This window comes from Heterodontus francisci, chromosome 9 (genome assembly GCF_036365525.1).
Source record: "Heterodontus francisci isolate sHetFra1 chromosome 9, sHetFra1.hap1, whole genome shotgun sequence".
In the NCBI taxonomy this organism is placed as follows: Eukaryota; Metazoa; Chordata; class Chondrichthyes; order Heterodontiformes; family Heterodontidae; genus Heterodontus; species Heterodontus francisci.
Genome location: NC_090379.1, coordinates 84,199,652 through 84,227,582, shown reverse-complemented (window position 1 = coordinate 84,227,582; position 27,931 = coordinate 84,199,652). Strand labels below are relative to the sequence as shown.

At 42.2% G+C, this 27,931-nt stretch overlaps 1 protein-coding gene across 2 annotated transcripts in view; it reads left to right on the top strand.

Annotated features, from left to right (window-relative positions):
- Positions 1-27,931, top strand: part of fmn1 (formin 1) — a 578,693-nt gene that overhangs the window by 480,004 nt on the left and 70,758 nt on the right. For both annotated transcript variants that reach the window (XM_068039414.1, XM_068039415.1), the window contains one exon: positions 14,597-14,746. In XM_068039414.1, coding sequence (XP_067895515.1) covers positions 14,597-14,746 — 150 coding nt within the window. The remainder of the gene's footprint in view (positions 1-14,596; positions 14,747-27,931) is intronic.

Below are 27,931 nucleotides of genomic sequence, written 5' to 3'. Positions count from 1 at the left end.
TCAGAACCTGCCAGAAAACCCCGAGTCTGTTGTGAAATGGCTGTTCCCAATGTCAGCAGCTGTCAGCTGTGAAACTAACAGCGCGATGTTTTTAACAAGGCCGCTCTGCAAGAAGAAGACAAAGTGACATTTCTAATCTCCAGTCACTGTGAGGATGAGGAACGACCCAGGAATAGTTTAATCCACGGGCTGGATGGAAACGTTTGGCGGGACAACCCTGGGTGAGAATGTGGGAGACCAGCCATGAGTGCAGTCAAGTCTAGAGGTAAGAAAGGCATGAATGAGGGTTCAGCAGTAGAAGAGCTGAGGCAGGGATGAAGTCGGTGATACTATGGAGGTTGAAGTAGGTGGTCTTACTGACAATGCGACTATGTGGTTGGAAGCTCATCTCTGTGTCAAATATGACACCAAGTTTGCGAACTTGTCTGGTTTAGTCTCAGATGATTGCCAGGGCACAGGGATGGAGTCGGTAGCTAAGGGAATGGAGTTTGGGGTGGGACCGAAAACAATGGCTTCAGTCTTCCCAGTATTTAGTTGGAGGAAATTTCTGCTCATCCAATTCTGTCCAATAATTAATTTAGCAACAGTGGAGGAGTCAAGAGAGGCGATAGTAAGTTATAGCTGGATGTCGTCAGTGTACATGTGAAAACTAACGCTGTGTTTTTGGATGAGGTCACCAAGGGGTAGAATGTAGATGCAAAATAGGAGGGACCCACGGATAAGTCCCTGGGGGACACCAGAGATAAAAGGGCTACGATTAGATAGATAAGGTGTAGGCAGTGGCGTAGTGGTATTATCACTGGACTAGTAACCCAGAGACCCAGGGTATTCCTCTGGGGACATGGGTTCGAATCCCACCACAGCAGAAGGTGGAAGTTGAATTTAATTAATAAATCTGGAATTAAAACTAGTCTAATGATGGCCATGAAACCATTGTCGATTGTTGTAAAAACCCATCTGGTTCACTAATGTCCTTTAGGGAAGGAAATCTGCTTATCTTACCTGGTCTGGCCTACATGTGACTCCAGAACCACAGCAATGTGGTTAACTCTTACATGCCCTCTGAAATGGCCTAGCAAGCCACTCAGTTGTACCTAACCGCTCCGAAGTCAATAAAAAGGAATGAAACCGGACGGACCACCTGGCATCGACCTTGGCACCAGAAATGACAATGGCAAACCCAGCCCTGTCGACCCTGCAAAGTCCTCCTTACTAACATCTGCGGGCTTGTGCCAAAGTTGGGAGAGCTGTCCCACAGACTAGTCAAGCAACAGCCTGACATAGTCATACTCACGGAATCATACCTCACAGACAATGTCCCAGACACTGCCATCACCATCCCCGGGTATGTCCTGTCCCACCGGCAGGACAGACCCACCAGAGGTTGTGCACAGTGGTGTACAGTAGGGAGGGAGTTGCCCTGGGAGTCCTCAACACCGACTCCAGACCCCATGAAGTCTCATGGCATCAGGTCAAACATGGGCAAGGTAACCTCCTACCGATTACCACCTACCGCCCTCCCTCAGCTGATGACTCAGTACTCCTCCATGTTGAACACCACTTGGAGGAGGCACTGAGGGTGGCAAGGGCACAAAATGTACTCTGGGTGGGGGACTTCAATGTCCATCGCCAAGAGTGGCTTGGTAGCACCACTACTGACCGAGCTGGCCGAGTCCTAAAGGACATAGCTGCTAGGCTGGGTCTGCGGCAGGTGGTGGAGGAACCAACACGAGGGAAAAACATACTTGACCTCGTCCTCACCAATCTGCCTGCTGCAGATGCTTCTGTCCATGACTGCATTGGTAGGAGTGACCACCGCACAGTCCTTGTGGAGACGAAGTCCCGCCTTCACATTGAGGATACCGTCCATCGTGTTGTGTGGCACTATCACCGTGCTAATGGGATAGATTTCGAACAGATCTAGCAATGCAAAACTGGGCATCCATGAGGCGCTGTGGGCCATCACTTCCTATGAGTTACCTTGCCGACCCTTCACTGGGTCGCTGGCAGAATTGTACTCAACCACAATCTGTAACCTCATGGCCCGGCATATCCCCACTCTATCATTACCATCAAGCCAGAGACCAACCCTGGTTCAATGAAGAGTGCAGGAGGGCATGCCAGGAGCAGCACCAGGCATACCTCAAAATGAATCTAGTGAAGCTACAACACAGGACTACCTGCTTGCCAAACTGCGTAAGCAGCATGTGATAGACAGAGCTAAGCGATCCCATAACCAATGGATCAGATCTAAGCTCTGCAGTCCTGCCACATCCAGCGGTCAAGGTGGTGGGCAATTAAATAACTAACTGAAGGAGGTGGCTCCACAAATATCTGCATCCTCAATGATGGGGGAGCACAGCACATCAGTGCGAAAGATAAGGCTGAAGCATTTGCAACAATCTTCAGCCAGAAGTGCCGAGTTGATGATCCATCTCGGCCACCTCCTGAAGTCCCCAGCATCACAGATGCCAGATTTCAGCCAATTCGATTCACTCCGCGTGATATCAAGAAACGACTGAAGGCACTGGATGCTGCAAAAGCTATGGGCCCTGACAATATTCCAGCCATAGTACTGAAGACCTGTACTCCAGAACTTGCTGCGGCCCTAGCCAAGCTGTTCCAGTACAGCTACAACACTGGCATCTACCCTACAATGTGGAAAATTGCCCAGGTATGTCCTGTACACAAAAAGCAGGACAAGTCCAACCCGGCCAATTACCGCCCCATCAGCCTACTCTCAATCATCAGTAAAGTGATGGAAGGTGTCATCAACAGTGCCATCAAGTGGCGCTTGCTTAGCAATAACCTGTTCAGTGATGCTCAGTTTGGGTTCCGCCAGGGCCACTCAGCTCCTGACCTCATTACAGCCTTGGTTCAAACATGGACAAAAGAGCTGAACTCAAGAGGTGAGAGTGACTGCCCTTGACAGCAAGGCAGCATTTGACTGAGTATGGCATCAAGGAGCCCTAGCAAAACTGAGGTCAATGGAAATCGGGGGAAAACCCTCTGCTGGCTGGAGTCATACCTAGTGCAAAGGAAGATGGTTGTGGTTGTTGGAGATCAATCATCTGAGCTCCAGGACATCACTGCAGGAGTTCCTCAGGATAGTGTCCTAGACCGAACCAGCTTCAGCTGCTTCATCAATGACCTACCTTCAATCATAAGGTCAGAAGTGGGGATGTTCGCTGATGATTGCACAATGTTCAGCACCATTCGTGACTCCTCAGATACTGAAGCAGTCCGTGTCAAAATGCTGCAAGACCTAGACAATATCCAGGCTTGGGCTGATAAGTGGCAAGTAACATTCGCGCCACACAAGTGCCAGGCAATGACCATCTCCAACAAGAGACAATCTAATCATCTCCCCTTGACATTCAACAGCATTACCATCGCTGAATCCCCCACTATCAACATCATAGGGGTTACCATTGACCAGAAACTGAACTGGAGTAGCCATATAAATACCGTGGCTGCAGGAGCAAGTCAGAGGCTAGGAATCCTGAGGCAAGTAACTCACCTCCTGACTCCCCAAAGCCTGTCCACCATCTACAAGGCACAAGTCAGGAGTGTGATGGAATACTCTCCACTTGCCTGGATGGGTGCAGCTCCAACAACACTCAAGAAGCTCGAAACCATCCAGGACAAAGCAGCCTGCTTGATTGGCATCCCATCTACAAACATTCCCTCCACCACCAACGCACAGTGACAGCAGTGTGTACCATCTACAAGATGCACTGCAGCAATGCACCAAGGCTCTTTAGACAGCACCTTCCAAACCTGCGACCTCTACCAACTAGAAGGACAAGGGCAGCAAATGCATGGGAACACCACCACCTGCAAGTTCCCCTCCAAGTTGCACACCATCCTGACTTGGAACTATATCGCCGTTCCTTCACTGTCGCTGGGTCAAAATCCTGGAACTCCCTTCCTAACAGCACTGTGGGTGTACCTACCTCACATGGACTGCAGCGGTTCAAGAAGGCAGCTCATCACTACCTTCTCAAGGGCAATTAGGGATGGGCAATAAATGCTGGCCTAGCCAGCGACACCGACATCCCTGAATGAATAAAAAAGAAGAATGGAACCAGGCGAGCACATTTCCGCCCAGCTGGACAACAGTGAAGAGGTGTTGGAGGAGATGGTGTGGTCAACAAAGGCTGAATACAGGATGAACAGGGATAATTTACATCTGTCACAGTCACATAAGATATCATTCGTGACTTTGAAAAGAGTCTGTACTGTGGCAGAGGCGGAAACCTGATTGAAGGCATTCAAACATGGAATTTCGGGAACGATGGGCAGAGATTTGGGAGGCAACAACACATTCAAGGACATTCAAGGAGAGGGAAAGGAGGTTGTATTGGGGTTGGTAGTTTACAAGGATGGTGGGATCAAGGGTTTTTTTTTAAGCAGAAGGGTGATGATGACAGAATTAAAGGAGAAAGGAACAACTGAAGAGAGAAAACTATTAACAATATTGGCTAACATGGAAACCAGGAGGGGAAGTTGGGTGATCAGCAGTTTAATGAAAATAGGATCGAGGGAGCAGGAGGTGGGTCTCAGGGACATGATGAGCTCTGAGAGGGCATGAAGGGAGATAGGGAAGAAACTAGAAAAAGATGCAAGTTCAGGGCTAGGGTGGGGGTGGTTTAGAGCAAGTTTGGCCAGGTGAGCTAGTGGAAGGGAGGGATCAGAGGTAGCTGATTGGATGGCTTTGATCGATCTTAGTGACAAAAAAGTCCATAAGCTCTTCGCACTCATTGTTGGAGGGTGAAGAGGAGAAAGGTGTAAGAACCCCGTTTACAGTAGAGAAAGGAAGCCAGGGGTTATCCTTTCATTCCTCGATGATCTAACTATTTATATGCTTTTGCATCTTCTGTTTAGTAAACTCACTAATATTTTTAACTTATATCAAGTTAGGATATGAAGTTTTATCACTTTTAAAGATTGGGGTAAGAGCTTACTAAGGGATCAGAGAAATTCAGTCTCTAAAAATAATTTGCAGACCAGGTTTGCTGTTCATCTTCCCTCGCACACTACCAAAATATTACCTAGACCTGAAGGCAAGGATAGACATTCTCAAAAGTTTGAGAAGTTGGGAAGTCACCCATAAGAATGGCCTAAGATGTAAGAACTTAATGACAATATGTGAAAACCAAAATAAGCTGGGATAAGAAGATTGGAAAGACCTAAAGATGTATGATGCTGTCTATAAAAATAGCTGGTTTGTCTTTCAGATGGTGCAGGATAAATATTACATTTTGGGAGTTTGGCTCGGATATTTCTCTTGTGCTCAGTGCCAAAGTCTACCCCTGCAACTAAGACTTCAGTCCTTAGTGTACGTTTACCTACCCAACATCACACTATGTAGAGAGCCCGAGAGTCAAACTTCTCCCTTTTTGTACCTTACTGCATGTGTTACAAACCCCCATTTTGATCTCCTAGACTGTTCAGAGTAGTAGAATAAATATCATGGCTTTGGCTATAAACTATGGAGAAAGTTTATTAAAAATAATAGTTGAACAGTACCAAAGGCAATAACAGTGGATTACAGCAGTTTACAATACATATCTATTCTTCCTTGGGGAAAATAATAAACCAAATACAGCCCTTTATTAAAATCCTTTCTACCTAATGAAGTGTCAGTTTGGGTTAATGGCCGTGCTCTTATCTCTAAGTTAAAAGATTTTGGGTTCAAGCTCCATTCCAGCACCTGAGCATATAATTTAGGCTAACACTTCAGTGCTGAACTGAGGGATTTCTGTATTTTTGAAGGTGCCATCATTTGGAAGAGATGTTAAAATAAGACTCCATCTCCCTGTTCAGTTGAACATAAATTTTCTGTTGACAACTCTTGAAGATCTTGAAGAAGGCACAGTGGCGCAGTGGTTAGCACCGCAGCCTCACAGCTCCAGCAACTCGGGTTCAATTCTGGGTCCTGCCTGTGTGGAGTTTGCAAGTTCTCCCTGTGTCTGCGTGGGTTTCCTCCGGGTGCTCCGGTTTCCTCCCACAGCCAAAAGACTTGCAGGTTGATAGGTGAATTGGCCATTATAAATTGCCACTAGTATAGGTAGGTGGTAGGGGAATATAGGGACAGGTGAGGATGTGGTAGGAATATGGGATTAGTGTAGGATTAGTATAAATGGGTGGTTAATGGCACAGACTCGGTGGGCCGAAGGGCCTGATTCAGTGCTGTATCTCTAAATCAAAAAAAAATCAAATCATCAGAAGATAATCAGGGGAGTTTTCCCAATGTGCTTGCTAGTCTTTCTTCCTCACCCAATGCCTTCAAAAACAGATTAATTGGTGATTCATTTCATTTGCTGATTAAAGGTGCTTGCTGCACACAAAATTATCTGCGGAATTTCCCTACATATCTGCACTACAGAAGTGATTAATTGGCTTTGAAGCATTTGGGATGTCTTGAGAACATGGAAGGCATTATATAAATGCAGGTTCTTTCCTCGTTCATAAGTTTCAATAAATTGTGAACCTTTTTTTGCTTGTCTCTTCTTTCGCCATGCCAGCAACCATTCGTACTATCAAAATTTGCTTTGCTTCATAACCTAGTTAGAAGTATGTCATGAGAACAAAGATGGTGATTTAAAATAATTTTTTGAGTACTTAGCACAAGTAGTTACTATGCTCATTTTGTGTCCTTTTCCCATTAAAGCTGTTTATTATTTCTCACCCTATGACCGCTTTGTTACCATTCCTAAGTTGCTGGGTCACTGTGATTACTATTACAAACATCATAATGATTGCCATTCCTTCCATGGCAGACAGCAATGCAGCTAGCCATCTGTAAAGCACCTGGATGCCCATCATTTTGCCTTCCCCATGACTCAACCCCAAATCTCAGGAAAGAGGTCATTTGAATATTGGGTTGGCAACCCGCACCTGTAGAGAGATTGCAGAAACATCTTCCCTGCTTTGCTGTTGGAAACTTGGAGTACCATCGAAGGCCTGGATCAGGCTGAAAATAAAAGGAAAATGTTATTTTTTTAAGCACCGCTGTAAGGTTTCTTTTTCAGGTGATTTCTTGAGTGGCTTCTGATGAAATGTGTGGTACAGTGACATTCAGGATCTCATACAGTTTTGTGGAGAGAAGAGTGGCAGAAGGATTCTACAATGATGTCACATAATGTGTAGGCACTTCTATTTAAGGCAGTCTGTGCTGTCTATAAAACTAGCAATCATAGGTGATGGCATGTTTTCAGAAAACTATTTCAGATTACATTTCCCATCAGTTAAAATACCAGAGAAAACCATATTACAGTCTGGTGCATGCTATATAGCTATAGATAATGCGTTAAAGATCTTCTGCATAACATACACTTCCTGTAAGCATCACACTTAACATCTTTATCATTTGCCCCATTACTCTTTGTTGATAGCACTCCTATTGTTGCAAAATAGCATGGGAGATCTGGTACTAAAGGAAAGGCGTATAATAGATTCACTGCTGGATGCTTCTATTTCAGCTTCAGTTATTCTCTCAAATTATCCAGACTAAACAATTCCATCATGGCTTCCTCTGCATTGGGACCAGGAAGGGGTAGTTGGGTTATACCTAAACCAAATAATCCCATCCTTTTGACCAATACCTCTTCAACAATGGATGATACTTCAGTGTTGTTAGGTAGATTCTGCGCTATGGTTCGAAAGTTCTCAATCAGCACAGCTAGATTGCCTATAAGTGTGTTTCTTATAAGTGTTAAGAGGTACATGTTTCAGCTTGGGTAAAGTACAATTACAAAGATTAATCCTCCTTGCGTTTTTTTATAATTGAACAACCGGTATCACAGGCTGTCCAGACAGCAACACATTGTTGATTGTTTTACCTTCCATTAACAACCTATCAAAGGCCCAAACAGTCATTGGCAACCTCTTTGTCTCTAAACTTTATGCTATATTGTCCTTTATTTCTGGCCTCCCACATTCTATCCCCTGTAAACTCATTCAAAATTCTACTTGCCGTGTCTTAACTTGCACCAAGTCCCGTTCACCTATCACCCGTTGTGCTCTCTGACTTACATTGCCTCCCGGTTATGCAATGCCTTGACTTTAAAAGTCTCATCCTTGTTTTCAAATCCCTCCATGGCCTCACCCCTCCTTATCTCTGTAATCCTGTCCAGCCTCACAACTGTCTGAGATAATCTGTGCTCTTGTAATTCTGGCCTCTTGAGCATCCCCGATTTTAATCAATTCTCCATTGACGACCGTGCCTTCAGCTGCCAAGGTGCTAAGCTCTGGAGTTTCCTCCCTACACATCTCCACCTTTGTATCTCTCTTTCCTCCTTTAAGACACTCCTTAAAACCTACCGCTTTGACCAAGCTCTTGGTCATCTGCCTTAATATCTCCCTACATGGCTGGTTGTCAGATTTTACTTTATAATGCTCCTGTGAGGTGCTTTGGGAAATTTCATTACTTTAAAGGTGCTGTATGAATGAAAGTTGTTGTTGTTGTTGTCCTGGATGTCGTCTTGCCTGTCAGCTATTGGAAGTGCATGTCAATTTGAATAATGGGTTGAAATAGTAAATCTTTCATGTACATTACGGGTTCAAATTTTAAAAATCATTGTCAAATCATAAAATTCTTGTTTAATCATAACTAAACGTTCAGTGCAATTTGAATGGAATTGCAATAAATGGCAGTGAGACAGGGCACAAAACCCAAGTCCCATTCACATTTCCATAAAATGCAATAAAGAAATGGTCTGACTGTGGCCATTATTTAGAAGAATCTTATGGCGTTAAAAGACAAGGGACATTGGTAGAGCTGTCTTTGGACTTATCTAGTCATCATACCCGGATTGAATATTTCATAGAATCATCGGAAATAGGAGCAGGAGTAAGCCATTCAGGCTGTTGAGCCTGCTCGGCCATTCAAACAGATCATGGCTGATCATCTGCCTCGATGCCATTTTTTCCCACCATCCACATACCCCTTGATGTTGTTAATATTCAGAAATCTATCGATTTCTGTCTTGAACATGCTCAATGATTAAGCTTCCACAGCCCTCTGGGGTAGAGAATTCCACATATTCACCACCCTCTGAATAAAGAAATTCTTCCTCATCTCAGTCTTAAATGGCCTGCCCCTTATTCTGAAAGTGTGTCCCCTGGTTCTAGATTCACCAGCCAGAGGAAACATCCTATCCACATCTACCCTGTCACGCCCTATAAGAATTTTGTAAGTATCAATGAGATCATCTATCATTCTTTGAAACTCTGGAGAATACAGGCCCAGTTTCTGCAATCTCTCCTCCTAAAACAATCCCACCATCCCAGGGATTAGTCTGGTGAACTTCCATTGATTGCTATAAATAAATACAACTGTTTTGGCTTTGGGTGCATTGACTCTCCATAAGTGTTGTAGCTAAGGTAGGCAATTACACAGTACAAACTATGAAATAAAGCACTATTTTTGATTTTTCAACTTTAATTTCAAAACTGCTAGGCTCGTGGTTCAAGCTTCCACATTTATATCATCGGGATTGTCATTTAATTACTAAATTGATTTAATGGGCAGAATTTTCACTTAACCAACCCACTCGCAGCTGGGTGGGGAGCGGAGAACAGTGTGTTGGGAACCTGATTATAAGAGAAGTGGACTTTGCCCTGGCTGTTTAACTCAACCACAGCATTAACATTCCGCTTCTGGGTTTCCTGACCAATCATAGAATTTGGGCGTGATGACGACCTGCACTCTATCTATGGAAGGACGTCTGCTTAAAGGGACCCCTGCAAAGGTCATAATGGCTGCATTCCAGATTGATAGCTCAGCATCAGCAAGCAAAAGAATGGAATCACAACATGAGAAGGCTATTCCCTGATTATCTGACTCTGTCCTGGAGGTCCTGTTGCGGGCTGTGAGGGCCCACAGAGAAGTATTGCTTCCCTCAGACAGGAGGAAGAAGCTAGCCTCTCAGACCAAACAGTAATGGCTGGATGTGGCAGAGGCAGTGAGCAGCAGGAGTGTGGTCACTTACATCTGGAGAAGGAGGTCTTGCAAATCAGCAGGGTGACAATTGCAAGGACATTGACGTTGGAGAGATGGGGGTCTCCCACACAACTGGTGACAGAATTGGAAATCACCACAGCCAAAGTCGGCCACTTTGAATAGGATGGGAGTAAATCTCGCCTTGGCCATTCAGCACCTCACTGAAGTGCAGCAAAATGCTCTCCAGCTCTTGGCTAGCAGGGAAGTGAGGGTGAGCCAAGAGAAGGAAGATGGAGAAAGGCCACATGGAAGTTGGGACTCTACTCAAGGCATTCCCACTTCTCATCCCTTTCCAACCCCACACCCCCATGCAGAGCCCCAATGACCAAGTCTGCCCCTGCACAGTTGCAGGTGGACTGTCTTTGGGCCCCAAAACCCAGAGGTCATCCATGATGAGCATCTCAGCCATCAGAGCAAGGAACAAGCAGCCTGCTTCTAGCTCAGCTGAAGCCACAGGAGCAGCAATACATAGGAGTAATAGGAAAAGGAAAAGAAAGACTTCTTGGTTGCTCAAGGGAAATCAGTTAGGTGATTCTAAAAATGTCACTGTCTTATTGTATTGGAAAATGTAAATGAATCATGCATTTTATTTCAAGTCTCTTTTGTCCAGTCATCTCCCACTTCCCAAATGGACATTAGCCTTGATTAGAATGGTGTGGCCAGAGTGGAAGATGAGCAAAGGGTGTGAAGGAGATGGAGGGATTTCTGACTGTGGGAATGATTTGTGTTGGTGGGGGAGAGGGGGTGGCTGTGGGTTCAGCATTGTTGTGCCATAAGGCTTCACACACTCAGGTTATGTGACTGTGCCTGAATGAATCCATTGCTGGCTTCTTTGGCAGTGAGATGAGTGGCTGCAAGCACCCTGGTCACATCAGGCTCCTTCTTCCCAAAGGATGCAGAGTGGTTCATGCCTTCCTCTTCCTACAGCTCCAGTCTTCTCTGCAGCGCACAGCAGACCATTACCATTCTGGACACCCCCAAATCTGTCCAAGCACCTAAATCGCATCTTCAGCAACCCAATGGCTTGCTCTGTGGGTGTCGCCTTGTGCTCATGTGGCTCTGGTTGTATCTTTCCTCTGCATCAGTGTAGTGCTCCTCATTGGTGTCATCAATCACATCCTTAGAGGGGAATCCTTGTCTCCCAGGGGCCACCTGCTGATTCTGCTTGGAGGCACAACACCTTTGTGAGATGTGACTGGCAGAGAATGAAGGCACTGTGGCAGCTTCCAGGATATCTTGCTTGGACATACATGAAAACCTTCCAGTGGTTACATACCAGCTGAAGATTGATGAAGAGGAATCCCTTCCAATTAACAAAGACTGCTGGTTGATCTGAGGGTGCCTTGATTGCCACATCTGTGCAGTCTATGACTGCCTATATCTGTGGGAATCCAGCTACTGCAGCAAATGTGAGAGCTCTTTCATTATGACTGGATTCATCAGTAGCAAAGTGAACCTAAGTGGCAGTCCTGACAAATGTAGCATCCGTCACCTGGAAGATGCACTTGTGGGCAGCAGAGTGTGAAATCTTACATATGCCACCAGCAGATCCCTGGAAGGAGCCGGAGGTGAAGCAATTCAGGTCTGCGGTGACCTTGATGGCCACTGGCTCACCTGCTCCACTCGGAAGGAGGTCTTGTCCTAGGGGTCTGCAGATATCAACAAAGACCTGTATGAAACCCTCAGCCTCCTGAGGCACTGTTGTTCATTCATGTCAAGAAAGCTGATCCTCTGCCCACATAAGGCTGCTGCTGCTCCTCTTGTTCCTCATCAGAGGCCCAAGGTAGAGCTGCAGAAGCTCCTCCCATGCTTCAATGAAGGTTGACAGCTGGGAGGTGCAAATCAAGCCCAAGGTGAAATTACTTCAAAGATGTTGGAAATCACTTGTGAAGCAGTGAAAGCACATTCTCAGAAGAAGTCCTATGAGCACAAGTCTTTCACCTAGACAGGGAAGCAACTGTGCAGTTTAAGTCTTTAAAGGCTTTCCAGCCTGTCAGTTTCACAGAGCAATGAATCCCCGCTGTACTCTCCTCTTGCTGACTCTGGCAAGTTTCCCAAAGCTTGGGAAACCTGTGCACTGACTGTTATATCCCGAATGTTGGGTTAAACTCAGAATTAGTTGCCTCTTTACATATCTAAATTAGAAGCCCAACATCTCCACGGGGTTTCCCACATGCTTCCAATGCAGCCCAGTAAAAGGCAGAAGTGAGTAGGATCATGCCGAGTTTCTGCCATGCCAGCATAGACACTATTAGAACTATTAAAAAGAAACAACGGAGAATTGCTGTGTTTACTGTTATGGAAAAAATATTTAAAAATTGGAGAAATGATAGATATGTTTCCTTAATCTTCTGAAGGATAAGACAGTTATAGGATTCTTACCAGTCACTGCCATTTCTGTTGTGATCAGCAATTGCTGAGATTTTTCTATGAAACAGATTTAATTCTGCAATTTCCTTTCCTGCTCTATGAATTGCCATGTTGCAGGCTGGTGATATCTCTTAATAAAATTATCAGTCTGTATTCATATTATTTATTTATTGTGGTTGCATCTATATTGAAGAGTAAAATTTGAAGTATGTATGAAGACTCATGACTTTATGAAACAATCTAGTCATGGGAGATTTTATTGTTACTGGAAATCTTGAAGTGGTAAACTGTTTAAAAATATTATGTTTTAAAATTCACTTTTCATTGATTCCTAAACTATGGTAAGCTTCTTTGACATTTTTTTACTTATGGACTTTGGATTCATTTACACTTAACAAATTGGATATTAACAGAAGCTTTAAAGGTGTAATATTTTTAGGGTGTAACCCCTCTGCGGCCTAATTTTGAGGTGTCATACAGCCTTTGCATGCGAGGATATGAGATTTTTAATTAAGTAGATAGCATGATGTCATTATAAAATTCAGTTTCAGAGACAAGTTGATTTTTTTCCTATGATAAATTGGCATGTAATATTGTAATCATAACTTGTAGTTCCTCTTGCAGAAAGGAGTCTTATGTGAATTACATTGTGTGAAAGTTTGAGCATCCTGTTCCTTTCCTGAAGGTTTAAATTATCAGTCTATTCATCACAAATATCACAGGCACTTTTCAATGGTGAAAGTGATAGGTAATAAAGTGATGTGTTCTTTCATGTAATTTTATTTAAACTATTAAAACAACATGGTCGCAATGGTTATTTAAAGAATTTTAAGTTGACTACACAAGTGACTAATTAATGATCTAATTAATGCACCCTAGTGTTTATATAGACATTTTTACTATAGGGAACCCTTTGAAACACTTTTTACTGCAAATTAAAGGTTCTTTTTCATAATTTTTTTTGCATTTTTACTGCTATATAAACCAATCCTGATGGTCTCCATTAAAATGATGTAGATCTATGTGTAAACGTTTGATGTGTTATTCTCTTGAGGGACAGTAAAATAATCATTGTTCAGTTGCAGACTAATGTGAGCTCGAGGGACCAAGACTCATCACAGCGAGTGAAAATTAAGCTGCTTAAAATGTTTATCCTATCCTCAAGTAACTTTGATGATTGAAGAAAGGTGCATGTTCTGCAGGATTCTAGTAGTTGCTCTGTTGTAGTGCTAAATTATTACTTAAGAATTCAAAGGCAAAAAGCCAAGAAGGTCCAACATAAAGTTAATAACCTTCAAAGTACTGATATATCAAAATGCATTGTATATTAATTAAACCAATGTGAGAAAGGTTATTTTAATTACTTAAGTGAATGTTTGCCATGTTTGACAAGAGTGAAGGAGAAAGCTATTTAAAGAGAAAGCTTGCGGCAGGAAGTAGCAATGGTGAACCTAAAAGGAGAAAAATTAAAGACAAAAATGCATAAAACAAAAGCAAAAATGTGCAAAGTGGCTATGCTGATCAAGTTGAATTAATTGCCTTTCTGTCGTGTACATGAATTGTATTTAACATGGTTCTCAATGAAATCCCACCAAGAAAACAATTTGATGCATTATTTCATGTCATTATATTGAATCGGTGTCTGACTTTTATGTAGATATGTTGTAGAGATCAGTAACACAATATTGGATTTCATTGCATTTCAACTGAATGGCACCTTAGTTGTCAGAGAAAGCATGAGTTTAAACAGATACCAACCATTTGAAGTGCATGAATGAAAGGGAAAGTGTGCAGTTCAGACTTTATGTGTCTGTACTTGTTTATGTTATGCGCCTGGAGTCCCTCACTTTTGTAGACTAATGTGGAGTTGATTTCTTACTTTACTAAGTTTTTTTAATTTATAGGGTTGGGACTAGTGATATATATTTAAATGAGGGTATTGATAGCCTTTATTTCTCTATGAAGGCACCCAGTACTTATAGATTTGTGCATGCATGTGGGCATGGTTATATGGCCATTCCAAATATCTCCTCCTGGTAGACTGTAGGTGTTTGAAGATTACATTATACTTGACAAGTGTTACTGCCATGAATGCTGAAGCACAGGGAAGTCACAGTAATTACAGAGTATTGGCTACTGATTTTGGAACAAGCCCTCAGGGAAACTACAGCCACTAGCAGGTTTACGTGTTGACAGTTTTTTTTCTTTTCCTCTTAGCTTTGAAGATACAATAAGGTTCTTTGGAGTGAAGCCAAAAGCTGGGGAGAAAGAGATTACTCCAAACTACATATTTACGTTGTGGTTTGAATTCTGTAATGATTTTAAGAATACTTGGAAATGCGAGAACAAAAATATTTCTAAAGAAAGGTAAGAGATTATATAATTCATTGAAAATTTTTATTCATTTTGAAATTATAGCATTTTAATCTGAACATATTTATTGTACCACTGTATTACACACTATTTACTTTATTTGTTTTTTTTATTAACTTGGCTTAAAGAAGTTCGATCCCCCAGGGTATGCTGAAAAAGTAGCCAAAGTCTGTTATACCCACAAGGAAGATAAACACACATAATCTGATAAATTACACTTTCCCAACTCTTTTCAATTACCTGCTAATAAAGCGGATTGAGAGCTGTGCTAATTTGTAACAGATTGCTTCACTAGTGCATTTTTATGTTGAACCAGCCTAAATGAGCTGATATTACTGTCGCAGACAGTACTGACAAATAAAAGCAAATGCTTTTCCAGTCATTAAACTTCACTTGCATCAAAGAGAAACCCCCCAGACCTAGGCCACACTTAGCACAATGTCAAAGCCCCACACTGAATTTATGGCAGCACATCTGACCCCAGGTACCCTGCTGGGGACATCAAACTGCGTGACACTGCTTCTCGCAACAGTCTCCTGATTTTATTGGTTTGAGAAAGAATAACCTTATCCCATATATGCTTTTAGGTAAGGTTTCATGAAGGAAGTTTTTATGTGAGGGCTACATTACGACTAAAAGATTGGCATTTTCTCAGTTTTATTGCAAAATCCCTTTTTGCACTATTCTATTTGCTTTGATTCAGCATTAATTTTCTATCAAAATGAATGGTGGGTATTGAAAATATTTAAGTTGGGCCTTTGTATAATATGTTCTTTAAGTAACTATGTGGCAAATAGATGAGTATCTTGTAAATCTTCAGCCTTTTTCCAGCGGTAAGTCATTGCTGTATTCTAATCCATTTAGCTATGTGTGTTTAGATATTCATCAACATTTACAGTAGTTAACTAAAACACTGTTTATTAAGTTATCAGAGTGTTCTACAGAAAATTATATGGGGGAAATTTTCACTACATTAACACTCCAGACAACTCAATACAACTGCATGGAATTTTCTTTTATAAACTCAGTGTAGGCAACTATGTAAGTAAAAACAAATATTATTTTCTTTAAATTCTTTTATTGACTTATATATCTCAATTAGTGCCTTAAAATACTTTTCAAGGAAAACCAGATGGATTTAAAATGTTTAATGTCTGATTCCATAGACACTCTTGGGAAAAGTAAAAAAAAAGGGGGGAAAAAGGTGGAAGTAGTATAACACAATACAATATTGTTAACTCATTAAGTTTGAAATTACTTCATTGCGAAGGCTTATTTGCAGGGGTTATGGCATAGTTACCTTGTACTATGTGATTGTGCCTACTGCACTGGATGAAAAGTTTTCTTTTTGATCTTGTTCTGTAAGGATAATAATCTTATGTTCGACTGCTATTTTAGGGTTAAAGATGGAATTTAATCAAAAACAGAAGGAATCCATTAGGATATATAACTAAAAATGGGAGTTCCTTGAAATGTTGTAAAATGGGACAGCAGAAAAAACATCCACATCTAGAATGTCTTGTAAAGTCATGACCCTTAGCGACACTGTTTTCCGAAGTGTGAAACCGCTGATTTACCACCCAGTTTACTAGAAATGGATCAGAATCAGATTAATTGGTGTAATTCTGCATTTTCTGCCCATGCAATTTCTCTCTGTAATCTAGTTCTATTGTTACACATGAATGTTATAAAGTATTAAAGGACCAGAGATGAATGTTATAAAGTATTAAAGGACCAGAGTTACTCGAATATACATATTCAATATCACATCCCCCGAAAACAGTGGGGTTGATCTTAACTGTGCGATATTGGAAAATGGTTGATAGGGATGTAAAACAGGCTGCTGACTCACTATCACCCATCTACGCTAACTCACGAAGTCAAGATCTACCACAATTAAAGAAAAATTAGCTCAGCTTTAAGTATCTAGTATTGGATTTTGTAGTCTCAGCAAACTGGAACTATTAAAATTTTGATCTAATATTCAGTGACATTGAGATTGGGCATATGGAGCCAATGTTGTGATAATTTAATCCCTGTTCATTTTTCTTCCAAGTACAATGTATGTAACGGCTACAGATCACTACGGATGCCCTGTGCTTTTAAATCCTTTTAAGTTGGATCTACATGAAATCTCTTTTTTAACACCTATATATTCTCAGTTCCTATTTTATCACCAGATTCACACAGCGAGTACAGGAACTGTCTCTTTATTCAAACAGAGAAGGGCCATCTTATACAGAAAAAGACATTCACTCAGAAAGGGACAGAATTATTAGGGCAGATTTTTCTGCCTGCTGCCCCTGTCTGGGTACTGGATAGAAATAGGTGGACCCACAGCGTGCTGAGAAACATGGGGATTTCCAGTCCCAGGCCAATAACCTGACCCAGAGGCAGCAGTATAAGGCCTGCATCTATGTGTCAGGGCTTAGAGATTGGGATCCTCTGGCTACAGATGAAAATCGGCAGTCAGAATGTCCCAAGTAAGTATTAAGATCCTTTTGGAGGTGGTCTAACTTGGAAAAAATGCTTACATTGCAGTCTATGCCCTATTCCTGGGACTCGAGCGGATTCCCTGGTTGACTGGGGCTTAGCGGCAGGCCATAGCTCCATATTTTCTGGGTGTCCTCGTGCTGGGGTGCCCAGAGAAGGTTGACACTGTGCTGTCTCATTTAAATGGCCCCATCAGCTCTGCACCTACTGCAAATGTAGGCCAAATTTCATCCCTCCCGGGCCCCTGAAAGTGTCAGAAATCTCAAAGGAACCTAAAACAGTAGGAGACCAGGTAACTGGATCTCTGTCACTTTTTCCTGATCTTTACATCTGATGTTTCATCAGAAAAATCAACTCTAATTCCCACAAATATTGTCACCTATTCACAGAGAGACAGACGGGCACTGCCACTTTAGAATTAATCCACAACATCATAATATCCATAGCCTTGATTCTTCAACTCATGTTCCCTATAATTGCAGCTCCTGCTGAAAGCATAGGAGGTCAGAATTGCCCCTGACATTCACTCATGGAAGAACTATCACTGTATTTATTCAGAGCTCAAATCCAGCAAAGGTTTTTCAAATTATGTGTTAAACGTTGCCCCAATATTTCAATAGATAAGAGCACCACATGGTGTAACATTGAACAATACAGACATAGAAGGCAGCAGGGTTGATTCCTAGTCTGTGTTGAATAGCCAGCCTCAACTAAGATGCTACAATTTGCCTGAACATTCTGCACTTAGGAGTGGAAAATCAGCCAGGGTTCACATTCCTGATTGCTGGCATGTTGAGCTTTAATTGGACACCTTCCAGTTTAGAAAAAGATGCCTGTGACTGCTAATCAGTCACTGATGGACTCACTGCTGACCTCAGCAGTGTTATTTTCTGGATTTTCAGACCCTAATGAAAAACAAGCAAGGGGGTGAATTTCTGCAGGAGTTATCCAACTTGCCCTCCATAGTTTTAGTGGAAGGGCTGCAGAGACCCTAGAGAAACAGTGTAAACACTGTTTACAGTCTGTCCTGTTTTCCCAGGGTTTCTGGGGCTCTCTTGCCAAAGTTACAGTAGAAATTCAAGAGAATCCCCATAGAAATCCACTCCTCAGTAATGGTATTTAAAAATAACTAAATTGGGATAGATAGGGCAAGAAGTACTTTATGATGAAAATATTACTGTTTACAGTGATGTTCCCCTTTAAACAGCAAGTACTAAATTGGAAAGACATGACCTGAATAGTGTTATTGATCCTGAAAATAGATACCAGCATTAAACAATCATTGCTTCAGTGTTCTTTCATTTCAAATGCGTATAGAAATTCAGTTCATTTAACCCTGCTGGGTAGAGAACTCTTGCAAGACAGTTCCCTGATGATATCCCAGAAATCAGCACGCAAATATATATATATATATATATTTTCGTTCACAATTTTGTATGGTTTTACATTAATTAACATCATTAACTGTCATTGAAGATTACATAGATGTTTCAACTAATAACTTGCAAGATTTAAAGACAAATCTGCAGATACTTAGCAAACTATGTGTTGTAGTAGAGACGTGTTCTTTTACTTCCATCTGTAAGGTCACAGAGTTATTGGAAATAAAAAGAGCAAAAGAGTTTCATTTACAAAGATAGCATTTTGGTCTGAATAATTCAGAACTCCCTGGGACATTATGCAGAAAATAATTTTAGTTGCTGTTGACTCAAGCTGAGCTAAATCACACAATTAAACTACAAGAGAAACAAGCAGCAGTAATGGGTGAAACAAATGCTATGTAATAAGGGTTGTCTTAAGGAGACTGCGATGAAAGGCAACCAGTCATTTCAGACATGAGAAAGTAGGCGTCTAGTGGCAGACCTTTCACTTGATTTTATAGAGTCTGAATGAAAAGCAGGCTGCCAAAGGCCCTGATTACTGTCTCTCTGGGAAAGTATTCGAAATGTGAAAGGTGCATTGATTCATGTCTGTGTTTGTCTGCACTTATGAAGGCTTTTTACACAGTGGGAATATGTTGATTTAAAAAGGAAGCAACGCTAAACTGTTCTGTAGTATTTGTACAGATGAAAACTTCCACTTACTACTGCAGCAAAACAATTCGTCAGTTTGTTTAATTTTACTATCCATTTTAATGCCTTGTTTGTTTTTTATTGTGCATAGCCTGTTATTGTATAGCTATAGTTTGTTAGATACATTCTCCAAAGTACTTGTTTTCAATTTACTACAGATTGCTGAAATATATTTTGTAAATATTGTGCATTGTACATGAGGAATATTCAAAGCAATTAGCCAAAAGGACACACCAGCGGTGATTCCTCAAGCCTGTCCTCCCACCAGGAGGCTAACGGGTATTGTAGGTTGGAGAATTCCTGTGGGCGTGGCTTCTCTACTGGGAGTGCAAAATCACAAACACCTTTATCAACTACTGCAATTCATTGAATTGATATTTGTGCTCCTGAGGTAGTGATCATGCCCTCCCAGCAGAGAGCTGTACTCAACAGGAGCATGCAGCAGACAAACAGGGCAAACATTCTACTTCTATCTCGAATCCAAGATGTAACTTTCCTGGTAGGAGCAGAGTATTATAGAATCATCCTACCAAGTACTGATATTCATTCCAATGTTATCTATTCTCTTGAGGGATCACCACACTCCTTGTATGGGTATTGTATGAGGGTATAACTTTCTAATCCTGTGACTGGCCTTCTCCCTTCAAGTGCAGCTCAATTGCTGGGATATTAGAATCATTGAATCATGCCCCTGATCTGTTCCTAAGCCCTGTAGATAATTGCAAAGGTCTTGATGGACAATTTGCCTTTATTCGTTTTGTACTTTCTAATGTCCATCAAATGAGCAGTAGCTCATATTCCCTCCGCTCTTTTTTAATTCATTCTGCATTGCTGGCAAGGCCAACATTTATTGCCCATTCCTACTTGCCATTGAAAAGGTGGGGGTGGACTTCTTGAACCACTGCAGTCCATGTGGTGAAGGTGCTCTCACCATATTATTAGTTAGGGAGTTCCAGGATTTTGACCCAGAAACGATGAAGGAACTATGATATGTGTCCCAGTCAAGATGGTGTGTGATTTCAAAGTGAATATGTAGCTGTCACCCCTTCCCTTCTAGGTGGTAGAGATTGGGGGTTTGGGAGGTGCTGCTGAGAAGCCTGAGCATGCTGCTGCAATGCATCCTGAAATAGCACACACTGCAACCAAATTATACCAGTGGTGGAGTGGAAGGACACTTATCTAGTGAATGATGTGCCAATCAAATGGAAGGTTTTGCCCTGGATAGACTCAAGCTTCTTGAATGGAGAGTGTTCCATCACAATTCCTGACCTGTACTTTGTTGGTGGTAGATAGGCTTCAGTGAATCAGGAGATGAGCAACTCACCATCGAGTACACAACCTCTGACCTGCTCTAGTAGCCACAGTATTTATGTGGCTGATCAGTTGAATTTCGAGTCAATGGTGACCCTCAAACTGTTAATGGTGTTGGACTCAAAGATGGTAATGCCATTAAATATCAAAGGAAGGTGGTTAGGCTCTGTCTTGTTGGAGATGGGCATTGCCTAGCACTTATGTGGTGCCTGTGTTAGTTCCCATTTATCAGCCTAAGCCTAGATGTTGTCCAAATCTTGTTGCTTCCCGGCATGGAATGCTTAATTATCTGAGAAATTACGAATGGAGCTGAACACTGAAATCATCGGTGAACAGTCCCACTTCTGATCTTATGGTGGAGGGGTGGTCATTGATGAATCAGCCAAAGATAGTTCAACCTAGGACACTCACTGAGGAAATACTGCAGCAGTGGCTTGGAGCTGGGATGAATGGCCTCCAAGAACCACAACCATCTTTCTTTGTGCCAGATGTGATTCTGTCCACTGGACATAGCACAGTAGTAGTGCAACATGACACAAGGAATTATGTCGTCAAGATGAAGGTATGATCTCCACAAGGACTGTATGGTGGTCATGTCTGGCAATGCTGTCATGAATGGATGCTTCTGCAACAAGTAAATCTGTGACCATGTAATCAAGTAGGTTATTTCCTTGTGCTGGTTCTCTTACAACCTGCCACAAGCCGAGTCTGGCAGCTATGTCCTTCAGAATTTGGCCAGCTTGGTTAGTAATGAGCTACTGTTGTTGATGTCCCCCAACCAGAGTACATTCTTTGGGCAGCCTTCCATCTTGAGATGCTGGTTTGCACCTTGGTGGTCAACTCTGTGTTGAACATTGCCTATTGTGGCTCAGGTGTCCCACTCTGGCATGGCAGTCTCTGCTACACTGGCTGCAGATGAAGGATGTGGGCTGAGAAGGTGCAAGATTCACTGGCCTCTGTTTTCTCTGGGCCCTCTTGTCAGAAAATTGAGCTTTCCATTTCTCCTTGCCTCTTCCGATGCCCCTCTTAACAGTCAGCCTCCAGTGGTCCTGGCTGTTGGTGGCTGTTTCCAAGTTGTCTGTGTCGATGTCTGTTATCTTCACATCTCATTTGCAAGTGTCCTTGTAGTGAAGTTATGGGCACCCAGCAGGTCATGACCCAGTGGCCAGTTCACCGTACAGAAGGTCTTTGAGTATATGACCATCACCCATCTGATGAACACGACTGTGCCATCACAGACATCATTGGCTGACGGAATTAGCATGCTCCAAAACCTCTGTGTTGGTGACTTTGTCCCACAAGGAGATGCCGAAGATACGTCTGTGACAGTGAAGGTGGAAACTGTTAAGCCTTTTCTCCTGCCTAACATAAATTGTCCAGGTCTCACCACTGTAGAGGAATGCACTGAGGGCACAGGCTTGGTAGACTTGAAGTTTGGTGTTCTCCAGCAGGTTGCAGTTGTTCCACACTCTTACTGAGCTTGGACGTAACAGCTGCAGCTTTTACAGTGCGCACGTTGATTTCAACAGCAAGTGATAAATTGCTGGTGATTGTGGAGCCTAGATATGTGAAGCTATCAACAACCTCCAGCTTCACTTTGTCACTGCTGATTGATGGCAGTATGGCAACATCCTGGACCATGACATTAAAATAAAAGCAAAATACTGCAGATGCTGGAAATCTGAATAAAAACAGTAAGTGCTGGAAATACTCAGCAGGTCAGGCAGCATCTGTGGAGAGAGAAGCAGACCTGAAACCTTAACTCTGCTTCTGTCTCCACAGATGCTGCCTGACTGCTGCGTATTTCCAGCACTTAATGTTTTTATTCCTGAACCATGACGTTCGTCTTCCTGATGTTGATAGTCAAACCAAACTCTTTACAGGCGTGAGAGAGTCTGCCCATTTGTCGCTGAAGGTGTTCCTCAGTATGGGGAGAGGTGGGTGGTGGTAAACCTGGAATTCTCCCTCATTCTCCATTGCTATCCATTTCAAGCTGGACTGCGGTGGAGAATCCAACTCCATGTGTGTCCGACCCTCTCTACTGGTTGTGTGCTCAGATACAGGACGTGGAACAAAATTGAACATAGTAGTCCTTCTGCTTTCAAAATTCTAAATTTACTATTGTAATGATTTGGAAGCAAACATGGACTGTAATTGTTCGATGTTATTGTTACAATATTGCCTTTTTACCTTTTATCACAATGACTGAATGCATCTTGCATCATTCTTCTTCAGGATAATGTTGCAATCACTGTGGGGGAAAAATAGCTCCTTTCTGCTGGTAATTTCTATGTTAGAGTATATAAATATGCACAGGGCAGTGTTCTGGCAATGTGACAGACATTTATGGCAGTTACTGCCTTGGAAAATAGAGAATGGATAGTCTGCTGAGGACCTAAGTAGAGTTGGATTACAAAAAAAGGAAGTAGAGGTCAAAGATTAAGAAAAGAGATTTTAACATTAGTGGGATTGTACTACAGACCCTATATTGGAGAATGGAAATGGAATAGGAAATCATGGGGAGTAGTAATAACAAAATCATTGTTCTAGAAGACCAGAGTAGCAGCAGCCCAGGGTGGATTTGTGCAAGTTGAGAGGAGCAGGTTTACACCTCCTAACCCCTCAAAAATGAAGGCATACTTGCTTTTCAGGTCCTTTTTGGCCATGTCACCAGCTGGCCAATCTGACCAATTCAGACCAAAAATGGCAATCGCAATCTTATTGACATCATAAGCATTCCATTTTAAATGGGCCTACTGCCTGACTGTGGGGTGCTGAGGGTTGGGGTGTGCAGCAGGGAACCTGGTCACCCATCAGTAGACCCCAGTAAATATTACATCTGCCGTAGTGACAGTGGCAACAGGACAGTATTTATTGCCCAACATTCCTGAGCTGCCACTGCCCTGGTTCCACCAGGCAGAAGGTTTGAAAACAAGGAAGAAGGTTGAAAGCGATAAGGATAGCATAGAAAGTGTTTTAGGAGGAAATCTCAATATATTCTACAAATATATCAGTAAAAAGAGAATTATTAACTGTAAGGAGGCACCCCTGAGAAGAAAGGTTAGTAAGTTAATAAAGGATAAATGAAAATTGATGGGGATAGTTAACAAGTACTTCACATCAGTGTTTACAAAAGGGTGGCACGTTGGGAAGAAGGTAAATCCTGAATTGGTTAAAAGTGAATGAAAGATCATACAATAATTTTTAAGTATTAGGGAAGTTGTTAAAGCTGATGGAAAACAAAGTGCAGGAGCCTGACAATACATGAGGAAGAAATAACCGGCACGAGAAACTATAGAGCTAGATTTTGCGGTCGGATCGCTGCTGACCTCATAGAGAGCTGCCGACAAAGACCTAGTGATCTCTATGCAGGGGTCGGCAACATGTCCGTACACAGATACCAGTATCCATGGTAAAAGATCTTCAGATCCGTGACTGGTAATTTCTTCTTTCCGAGCAATTCAAGTTTGAAAAAAATCGTACTGTCAGTTTCACAGCTGACAGGTGCTGAGACCAGGAATGGCACTTCCAAAGTTTGGACAGTTTCGGGATTTTCTGGCAGGTTCGAATTTTTTTTCAACCCGCTGGAAAACCCCAAATCGGTCCAAAGTTTGTAAACTGCTGTTGCTGCTCTCAGCAATGGTCAGACAGAGAGGGGGGATGGCGAGGGAGGGAGAGAGAGGGATGGGGGGATGGAGAGAGGGGGGACAGAGAGAGAGGGGGGACATGGGGGGGATGACGGGGGGGGGGGACAACATCGAGGGGGAACACAGAGAGGGGGACACAAAGAAAATGGACACAAAGAGGGAGGGGAAGAGAGAGGCAGAGAGAGAGAGACAGAGACAGGCAGAGAGAGAGAGAGAGGAGGGAGAGAGAGCGATCAAGATCACTCCTGACAGATGAATATCTATTTGGAATACTCTATCGCTACAAGAAGTGTGCGGACAGATATTAACTATTTGTGAATGCAAAATAAATGTGAAATATCTCACTAAATCAGTGTCCAGCATCGTGATGAGAAAGTGAGTCATCAAATTATTCTTCTCACTTAAAGCTCTTTCACAAAAAATGCACATTTGTTGTTGTTTTGATTAATAGTAAGCTAAATTTTTAATGCCTGTATCTTCCTGAAATTGTCTCAGCAGCCCCCTATGCAAGACAAAAATTGTACTGTGGCCCCCTACGTGAAAAGATTGGACACCCCTCTCTCTCTCCTCCCCCCTCCCCCTCTCCCCCACTCTCTCAGTTTCACCACCCCCCCCCCCCCCCCCACCCGTCTGTCTCTCCCCCACTCCCTGGTAGCTAGGTTATTTTACAGCGCATGTTTAAAGGCTTGTGTTGTGTAAACTCATTTTAAAATGGCAAAAGGCACTTAGGGAATGTCTCGATTTCTACCCTCTGGCACACATTACTTTCACTTGGGACACAAGCTCAATGCCATGTTGAAAGTAGCTGAACCTTTACTTCTATATAAATGCCACAGTTCCACTACTATCCATTAGGAATTCCATTGTTCCAGAACATGTAGTGAGGGGAAAACAGGCAAGAAAGTCCAAGGAATCTCAAGAAGTCAGCACTCTAAGTTCTCCATGAATATAAGAGTACAGTGCTTGGGGGCTGAGTGATATTGGCAAAAACAGGATGCTGCTGAGTCATATACAATAGTTAGTAAATAAGCTTTAATAAACCTTAATCTATGATGAACTGTCTATGATTCCTTAACAAAATCCAACCTGCATTTGCAGTTTTAAAAACTATTGTGGAACACATAGTAACAATTTATTATGTTTCAATGACCATGTTAGAAACAGTCATTAGTTGATTTTTTTGCTGTGAATTGGATTAAAGGACAAGTTTTACAAGTATGTCAAAGTTCAGTAACTGCAATGTGCATCATTTACTATCTAGTTTGAGGGCAGATAACCTGATAGCATTGTAAGTTGTCTGCATCATATAACTACATTACGTTAAAAGTACACCTTGCTAACAGGTAAAAGATTTGCCTTGGACATAAATTGGTTCGTTAGGAGTACAAACTTGCAGGTATTGGCTAAGCATTTTGGAACTGAATAATACATGCAGTAACAACTGCTCAATTTTTTGCAGAAAAGCTTTTGTTAATTATCTTGTCAGTGCTGAATCGGAATAAACTGTGATAGACTGAGATATAAACACAAGTGAATTTAAGAGAATCACTTTATTGGAGGAATTGAAGGTACTTGTAATTGTGTTTATCTAATATTGTCATTAGCTTTGGTGAGTAAATTATATTTTGTCCTTGAGAGATGCTGTTGTTTCTGTGTTTTAGAATCCAGGACCTCGTTTAATAGCCTGTCAAGATGAATGAATAAGTTTTGGCTACCTACTGTTAATCTCTCTGTCCCTCCTGTCCCACTCTGCTTTTCTGCTTTACATGAAGTACTATCTGCTCCATCCTAAAAAAATTCTCCTGATTTGGAGATCACTATAGGCCATTCGGCCTGTCAAGCTTGTTCCGCCATTCAATAAAATCATGACTGATCTGTTTGTGTCTCGAATTCCACACTCCCATCTACCTCCGATAACCTTTGATTCCTTTGCCTAACAAGAATCTATCTACTTCTGCTTTAAAAATATTCAATGACCCCGCCTCCACCACTTCTGAGGCAGAGAACTCCAAATTCACACAACCCTCTGAGAGAAAGTTTTCTCCTCATCTCTGTCCTAAAAGGGCGACCTCTTATTTTAAAACAATGCCCCCTAGTTCTACGAGAGGAAACATCCTTTCCACATCCACCTTGTCAAGACCGTTCAGAATGTTATAAAGTTCAATTAAATCTCCCCTCACTCTCCTAAACTCCAGTGAAAGCAAGCCCAGTCTGTCCAACCTTTCCTTATAAGACAACCCGCTCATTCCAGGTATCAATCTAGTAAACTTCCTCTGAACCGCCTCCAATGCTTTTACATCCTTCCTTAAATAAGGAGACCAAAACTGCACACAGTATTCAAGATGTGGTCTCACCAATACCCTGTAAAACTGAAGCATAGCATCCTTACTTTTATTTTCATATCCTCTCATAATAAAGAATAGCATTCCATTAGCCTTCTTTATTACTTGCTGTACCTGCATACTAACCTTTTGTGACTCCTGTACTAGAACACCTAGATCCCTCTGCACCTCGGAATTCTGCACTAGTTCTCCATTTAAGTAATACTCTGCTTTTTTATTCTTCTTGTCAAAGTGAACAACTTTACATTTTCCCACGTTATACTCCATCTGCCAGATTTTTGGCCACTCACTCAACCTATCTATATCGGTCTGCAATCTCCTTATGTCCTCTTCAACATACTTTCCTACCTATCTTTGTGTCATCTGTAAATTTAGCAACCATGCCATCGCATCCTCGTCTAAGTCATTGATATAAATTGTAAAAAGTTGAAGCCCCAGCACAGACCCCTGCGGGACTCCACTCGTCACATCCTGCCACTCAGAAAAGGACCTATTTATGCATACTCTCTGTTTTCGGCCAGCCAGCCAATCTTCTGTCCATGCTAATATGTTACCCTCTACACCATGAGCTCCTACTTTGCACAATAACCTTTTGTGTGGCACCTTGTCAAATCCGTTCTGGAAATCCAAGTACAGTATGTCAACAGGTGGCACAGTGGCGCAGTGGTTAGCACCGCAGCCTCACAGCTCCAAGGACCCGGGTTCGATTCCGGGTACTGCCTGTGTGGAGTTTGCAAGTTCTCCCTGTGTCTGCGTGGGTTTTCTCCGGGTGCTCCGGTTTCCTCCAACAAGCCAAAAGACTTGCAGGTTGATAGGTAAATTGGCCATTATAAATTGTCACTAGTATAGGTAGGTGGTAGGGAAATATAGGGACAGGTGGGGATGTTTGGTAGGAATATGGGATTAGTGTAGGATTAGTATAAATGGGTGGTTGATGTTCGGCACAGACTCGGTGGGCCGAAGGGCCTGTTTCAGTGCTGTATCTCTAATCTAATCTATCCACATGCATGTTACTCCTTCAAAGGACTCCAATACGTTGGTTAAACATGATTTCCCTTTCACAAAACCATGCTGACTATTCCCGATTACTTTGATATTTTCGAAGTGCCCAGCTATAGCCTTCTTAATGATCGATTCTAACATCTTTTTTTACCACCTCACCTCAATAACAATCCTCTCCTTAAGTTTCATGGTTTATTGGATGAATTTGCACTCCTGACACAGTGTGAATCCAGAAAGGTCATCCGATAAGGTCTGCCTACCACCCCATGACATGGTGACATGCTCTATTCTGTCAACAAAAGTAATTTACAT